The 7838-nt window shown below is 30.2% G+C and overlaps 1 protein-coding gene across 2 annotated transcripts; it reads left to right on the top strand.

Moving 5' to 3' along the window:
- Window positions 1-1264: 1264 nt before the first annotated feature.
- On the top strand, window positions 1265-7433 carry LOC143144846 (putative fatty acyl-CoA reductase CG8306). 2 transcript variants are annotated; one of them, XM_076307678.1, is made up of 9 exons: window positions 1265-1735; window positions 2939-3041; window positions 3129-4081; window positions 4641-4892; window positions 5007-5256; window positions 5331-5523; window positions 5621-5860; window positions 5966-6223; window positions 6292-7433. In XM_076307678.1, the coding sequence occupies exons 3-9, from the start codon at window positions 3890-3892 to the stop codon at window positions 6428-6430; spliced, it is 1524 nt and encodes a 507-aa protein (XP_076163793.1). In that variant the 5' UTR covers window positions 1265-1735; window positions 2939-3041; window positions 3129-3889; the 3' UTR covers window positions 6431-7433. The 2 variants fall into 2 exon arrangements, with proteins under 2 accessions (XP_076163793.1, XP_076163794.1); XM_076307679.1 differs by lacking the exons at window positions 1265-1735; window positions 2939-3041 and having other exon boundaries at window positions 3087-4081.
- Window positions 7434-7838: the final 405 nt, after the last annotated feature.

Genomic DNA, 7838 nt, shown 5'->3' with positions numbered 1-7838 from the left:
TATATATCATTTAGTTGCGTCACGTACAAAAGAGGGTGATTTCGCAATGTTGTTGCCATTTGTGACATGTGATCGCAATTTATCATCCTGTTTTTTGACAAAACTAGAATACAAATTCCACGGCTCGATATAGATGAGCAACTTTTTGCCGCATAATTGACTGTTTTTGTTGTTTTAAGTGAAAGAATAAGGAAAAACACGATCGCAAAACAAAAGTCGCTCATCTACATCGAGCCTAAAGAACAAAAAAAAGCTGTTATTTACCTCCACGATCTGACAAGAGAAAATTACACAAAAAGATCGTAAAACGTGTTTTTCCGTGATAAAAAAAAATGCTTAATATTTTTCTTTATCGTAACTTTTCTTTGTTCTACAAATCGTATGCAACATTCTGTCCACGACAAAGGTTTGTCAATCGAGTTACAATTTGCTCGCAAATCAGATTTCGTCAGACTCAGTTGTTTCGAGAACGAGAGAGAAAACTTCACATTTACTCTCTTTCTCAATCCGCGAAACACCGAGTTACCGAGCTCACGGACACATGGCTTTTGCATTAGAATACATAGTGGTGAGAAATTCAATATGGTGTCAAGTAGCTCACGATGCTTCGTCTGGCATCTATGTTGGTGGTATGCACGTTAAAGGCGTGAACGTGCATAAAAGTTGAGACGAATATTGTCAACCGAATGCACGATTTGAATAGTTAAAAGATTTGGAAATTATTTACATTGGGGACCCCAATATCGATTTCGATGAAATTGAAATATATTCTAAAACTCAATATTCTAAACAATTTGTTTCCGACATATAAGCGCCGCCTAACCTCAGTTTTTGATATTTTCACGTAGAACTACTATAATAAATTCTGTTTTAAATATGTTCTTCAAATCGAAAACCGGTCGTCTCATTTAATGTTCCAGTTACAATGTATCGACAGCAACTATTTCTTCCCAATCGATTCTATACGATTGATTTGCAAATGATGGAATTTGAAAGTTAAAGCTTCAGAATGTCTTTTCAGAAGCTCTTTTAAGTCATTGTACGGTTCTTTTTCACAAAATTACAAAACTTAAGTGCTCCTTTAATTTGGTCGAGGACTGTATCTTTAATTTCTTTTTGTAAAAGTATCAGTAATGTATGTTACTGAGAGATTTTTTATGTCATCCGTGACGCTAGGTTTATCTAATAAATTGTGATCAAAGTCGCTCCGTGATGCGGTAGTGGAATAATGATTCTGCGCATGAATTTTATGTAGCCGTCAAACGTCTTGGCACGAAAGACCAAGATGTGTGCTGCAAAGAAGCACAAGCGAGATTTCGTTAATTTTCCTTTATAATTAGTTAGCAAGAATTCGCGTGCAGAGTGTTACATTTGTGAATTTTGTTGATAATGCAGAGTTTTACATGTTCCATTCGTTGTGAAATACATTTCATTATCGTACTATTTGCTTTCTACGACAGGTGGACGGTTCTTAACGTTTTGATAAAAAAGAATTCTTCTAAAACTGATAAATATAAATAAAGCGTAATACACGAAGTTTGTTTATACATATATTTTAAGAGAGTATTCAGCAATCAATTTTTACACTAAGAATGGAGATAATTATGCTATATATTATAACTCGTTAAATGACAGTATCATTAAATAGAAAGCGGCTAAACGTGATAATTACCGGAAATACGTTATAGTATATTTTCTTTATCGATTTCGAGGGAATAAGGACATCTTACTTAAGGTAGGTAAGTTACATAAAAAATGTATCGGAGTTTAGAAATGTTATACAATTTGTATGTGTGTAACATTATAATTATTATTATATATGGAATATGTTAATTATAAAATAGTGACATTAAGAAATTGAAAAATTATGCTTAATCTTTGTACACACTTTGTAAGCTCAACTTTCTCTATGTTTATGTCAAATGTGCAAAGGTAAAAAACATAATAGATTACTAAATAGGAATGTCAATCTTTCAAATTGAAAAATTGCATTAATATTATTTATAAAAATAATACAAAATTATCAACTCTTAAGGATTTCTGCGAAAGATTTTCAGGTTCTTTTAAGTTATCCAAAAACGCAATTTTTCTTAATGACAAATTAAGTGTAAAACAATTTTTCACATTAATAAATTTTGACTGTACATTTTCAAACATAACTGCGCTATGAAGAAACCGTTCAAATATTCAACGTAATCATTTAGCGATTTTTGGCTTACCCGCAGATGGCATTGTTGGTAAAAATGGTTATCGTGTTATCTATTGAAACCTAATAATTTAATTGTTGTGAATTTTTTCTGCAAACAAACTGTAAAATCTTATATTTACATTGTGGTAACAGTTGAGCAAAATAGTTTACACTTTGAATTAAATAGTTCGTCATTACTTGAAATGGTATAGAAAAACGTACGGTTACCATGCAATCACGCGTTCTACATTTCTAAAAGACTAATTTTCTGGTAAATTGAGAAATACAAGTGGGAATGACTTCTACCAGTGTTTCTCAGTTTTCAGAATCCTATGAGTTTCTTAAATTGTAACTGCAGTTTTTTAATACTTTTTGTAATTTATTTTTTTAAGCTTCATTAATTTATTCTTTTGTCACTAATTTATTTAGATTTTCATTTAGTGTGTAACGATTTGTCACATGCGTCAAAAAATGAATGAATTTTTTAATTCTAGCAATTATATTTAAAATTCAATAAAAGAAGTTATATTTGTTAATTCACTCTCAACGAGTGTTATAAATAAATATTAATTTCATTGATAATAATTTTGTTTACAAACACTGCTGAAACATATACTCTTTGTTTTTTCATCATTACTGTATTCACAGACATATTTTTTCAACTCAGTCATTTTCAAAGATAAATTAACATACACATTAGTCATCGTATTGTCAACTACTATATAATTTTTTCTTGTTCCACTAATGTAGTATGTTGATTAAATGAGTAGGAGCATGTATAGAACAAAGGTCAACTAGACATGAACAAGCTAAACACGAAAGTTATTTGAAAGCTACATAATTTTTGATTAAGGTAATTACTGTCTTTCGCTATTTAAATTCAAATATTTGTTTAAAAAAAATCATTTAAAAATAAAAAAACAGTCACTATACTGTACAGATTCTACAATATAAACTTGGCTTCCTATGACGCTGTGCAAATTACTTTTGCAACCTAACGAATTTGAACATACAGACATACAAATGGATTTCGCAAACGATATACAACGAATCTTACATATTTTCCACGAATTATGAATCAACAAATATTGGAAATTCAACTCAGCCAACGAAATTTTTTTAATGTTTAAGTTTTTAGAATAAATCTGACAAGAAAATTTAAAAAATCTAATGCCCCGAAATACTATCAGAAATTATTTGTAAAATTGTAAGAGGAAACTAACGTATCTACGGTATAGTTTTTATCGTATAGTTTTTTCAAATTTGTCGTGTCTTATTTACTCGCGCATAGCAGAATATTAACTGTACTTGCAACTGTGTTAGTCTCAACGTGGCTAGCCAATGATAGTTATGTGATCGAGTTAGCAATAATTGGTACTATCGCATAAATTGTTTTTAATATTGAATACATCGATAGATTACAGACAATATGAATAGTATAATTTGTTGTTATTATTGACATATTAAATAATAATAAATTTATATTTTCGTGATTATATTTACGTCTTCGATTATCCCACCAATTGTCCTCGGTTATCCCAGCAGTCTTTACGAGCGCCTGACCTCTCAGTTTACGACGGACCGGCGAAGTGTGGTAATGCTTTTGTGAGTGAGGATTTTTTTATACGTACTACGACAATTACATTAATAGGTCTCTTGTTTGGCACATTTAAAAGTGAGATTTTCAAAAAACCAATTAAGATGGTATCAGATATAACAAATTTCTATAATGATAAAATTGTGTTTATGACCGGTGGTACTGGTTTTCTCGGCGTTAGCCTGATTGAAAAACTGCTACATTCTTTTCCTGACTTGAAGAAAATCTACGTATTACTACGGCCAAAAAAGGGGAAGAAAATAGAAGAGAGATTGGAAGAAATTAAGAAAAATTCGGTATGAAAAAGAAATTGTGTTCCTAATGTACCGTAACGTCACTAAGTTGGTTACGATACAATAACTTTAACATTCATTCGCAACTTAGTATTAATTGGCTTTTACATTTAAAAATTGAATCGTCAATTGGCATTTATTTTTACAACCATTATTTTACTTCTATGTTTTAAACATATACCCTCTTATTTAAAATAACCAAAGTTTTCAGTGTCAGTAAACTTTTATTGTATGTGTTGTACAAGTACTTTTTGTATTGTTCAATTTGTATTAGGGTCGTATTTTCGATAGTAATAAGTATGAATAATATCAGTAATTATTATTATTTAAACGTTTTTCACGTTTTCAATTATTTTTTGAAAATTAAAACGATTTGTATATATTATTGCCACGTGAAGAATTTAACTATTGTCGGCCATTGACAGTCCGATAATAACTAGAAATTTTTTTCGGTTCTGTTAGGAATTGTGCTTGTGTTTAAACAATTTTCCTTTTAATAGTTTCTTTAAATCGTGTATGTTTTTAACATTTAATAATAGATTGTATTGTTATACTATTTTAGGTGTTCAATAGAATAAAGGAAGCAAATAAAACTCATCTTTTTGACAAATTAATTCCTATTGCTGGTGATGTAGGAGAACAAAATTTGGGGCTGTCATCTGAGGATAGGCTTTTACTGTGCGAAAATGTTGAAATTGTTTTTCATTCTGCTGCAACATTAGATTTTGAAGCAGATTTAAAATCCACGACAAATATTAACTTATTGGGAACACGTAGAGTGGTAGAACTTTGTCAGGAAATAAGAAATTTCAAGGTGAACTGCTTCCTATATGTTCAAAGTTTCATCAGTTTTCTAGGTCTTTTTATTGTATCCAGTTATGATAATCAAATGTTCTGATTATACTTTTATTTTTATTTTATTGTTTAGGCATTGATACACGTTTCTAGTGCATATGTTAGTTCAGTATTGTTAGATGTGGAAGAACGTATATATCCTGCACCATTTAATGTAAATGAATTAATTCGATTAGTGAAGCAATTAGATGATAATGCTTTAATAGCTGAAACTCCGAATATATTGGGGGATCATCCAAATTCTTACACATTTACAAAACACTTGGCTGAACATGAAGTTAAAAATGGACATATTCCTGCTGCTATTGTACGCCCATCAATGAGTATGTATGCGTTTCTTAATGAAATATGAAACAATTAAATTACAAACTTTAATTATTGTATCTTATATTTATAGTAACAGGAGCGTGGAAAGAACCAGCCCCTGGATGGACAGTATCAAAGAATGGTCCACAAGGCTTTTTAATGGGTGCAAGCAAAGGTGTTGTAAGAAGATTGCCAATAGCAAAGCATTTAATTTATGATTACATTCCAGTAGATACTGTTGTAAACAGTCTTATTGCTGCAGGCTATGCGGTTGGCAAAGAAAGGTATTGTACAGCAAAATTTTGTTAATATTAAAACTTAATTGTATAAGTAACTTATTAAAAAAGCCATGTTATTTACATTTAATAATACTTATTACAGTGGAAGGGAATTAAAAGTATATCATTGTACATCTAGTACAATCAATCCTTTCAAATGGATAACTGTGGAATCAAAAATTAATGATTTCTTACATACATTTCCATTGTTAACTGCTGTGTGGTATCCACATCTTCGACTGGTATCTTCAATTTTTTGGTTCAAGCTTTCTGCAATTTTCATACATATAATTCCTGGATATATTTTGGATACAATTACTAAGTTAGCAGGAGGCCGGCCAATGTAAGTTGTAAATTATGACTAAATTAAATTTAGTTTTATTTAATAGAAACTTTTGCACTTTGTTTATAAAACAAATTCATGTTTAAAAAGGATTCATGTTTTCAGATTGGTACGGTTACATACAAATGTTATCAATTCACTGGATCGCCTAGAAAGGTTTATCTTTACTGAATGGAAATTTCATAATTCTCATTTGATTTCGTTACATGACTCTCTCTCAGAAACTGATAAAGAACTCTTCAATTTCAATATAAAGTCACTAGTATGGGAAGATTATTTTGGAAACATGGTAGAAGGAGTCAGGTTGTATCTACATAATGAATCTCCAAAGACATTGGAAAAAGCACGCGCTAAAAATAAAGTGTGAGTATTAAGATAATTGAAAATCACGTAATTATTTCTGCCAATGTATTTATTTTTGAAATTTTCAGATTAATGATTGCACATTGGGCTTTACAAGCTTCACTGTTAGGACTCGTTTGGTGGCTAACCAAAATTCTGTTTGCTAGTACTTGGACTAAGACGGGTTTAGTTATTCCATTTGCATATTTAATTTTTAATCAGTTTTAAAAATTGTGAGTTGATCTCTTTCCATAAGAATCTAAATGCACAAAAAAATTTCAAAAGAAAGATATTTTTCCTTGGACATCTGAAAATGCAACAATTAATAATGTTGGCCATCAAGTATTTATATTAATATGGAATGAATTTAATTCACTAAGCAAAGGAATTTATAGATTTCTACACATTTCCATACATTTCTACTAGACTCTCCTAATGGTATTGGGAAATAAACTTATTATTTATACGTATTTATTTATTTGCTCCCCTTAAGTTACAAATATTCACTTCAACCTCTTACATCGCCCTTTGCAATTTATAATTCTGTACTTGTAATTTTCTTAGTTCTTATAATTAATTTTTGACCATATTCTCTCATATAGTTTTCCACTGATCTTTCTCGTTCCTTTTGTTTACATTATACTTTTCTCTTTACTTGTTCTACATTTTATATCTGCCATCATCTCACCTACTTGTTCCTTTACTATCTTTTCCAAACGTGTTCTCACGTTTCTATCTCCTATGCATATCTAATTACATCATTTCCCGTTCTAGATCTTGCTATTCACGTATATCTAGTGCACTCCTTCCATTCTTTCCTCAGACACTCGGGCACTCCATCTCCTTTCACAATTATGTACTACTTATTCTGCCTTGACTGCCTTATCTTACCCCACCTTTCCTCTACCTTTTCTATTTCTTTATACTCTACTCTTTCTTTTTTCCTCCTACTTTCTACTTCCTGTATCTCCAACTTTCTTCTCCCTGATTTCCTCCAAGTTTTTTCGTACCAGTTTACCTTTTCCAACTCCGTTATTTTCTTCAAAACTACATGCTCTTTATAGAGAATAAAATTATAGAACGTAAAAATGTGAGGTAAACTAAAGTGCGAATAAAGAGAAAATAGGATTAGGTTAGAGTCGAAATAAGAAGCAAGAAAATGGAGAGGGTAAAGACAAAATATTCTATTGTATAAAATGGAAATAAAATTACTTCTACTGGTTTGCTAAAATTATTACTACTTTTCTCTAAAGAAATCGTTTAATTACATGACATCTTATTTTCTTCTACCTATCATAGATACTAATGTAGGCTTAAATTTTGTCAACATCAGTTATAAAAGTTTAATAATAAAAGAACCTTAAATAATTTATTATATTTATAACCGAAATAAAATTAATATACCGGTCTACAGAGAAATGTAAACAAATATAAATAATATTAAACATCGTCAACTGTACGGAGATCATGTTACTGAAAACTGTAGTAGTGATATTTGTTCGATAATTAACAACTTCAAGTAAAGCAGTAAATGATAAACTTACAATTAATAAATACTAGTTCAAGATATCTCTTAAACGAGATATAGACTAAATATTTCATCTTACGAGAGTTTGTATCACAAACGAGATATAAG

The sequence above is a fragment of the Ptiloglossa arizonensis genome, chromosome 3, assembly GCF_051014685.1.
Source record: "Ptiloglossa arizonensis isolate GNS036 chromosome 3, iyPtiAriz1_principal, whole genome shotgun sequence".
Classification (NCBI taxonomy): domain Eukaryota; kingdom Metazoa; phylum Arthropoda; class Insecta; order Hymenoptera; family Colletidae; genus Ptiloglossa; species Ptiloglossa arizonensis.
This window is presented reverse-complemented; position numbering and strand designations above follow the sequence as displayed.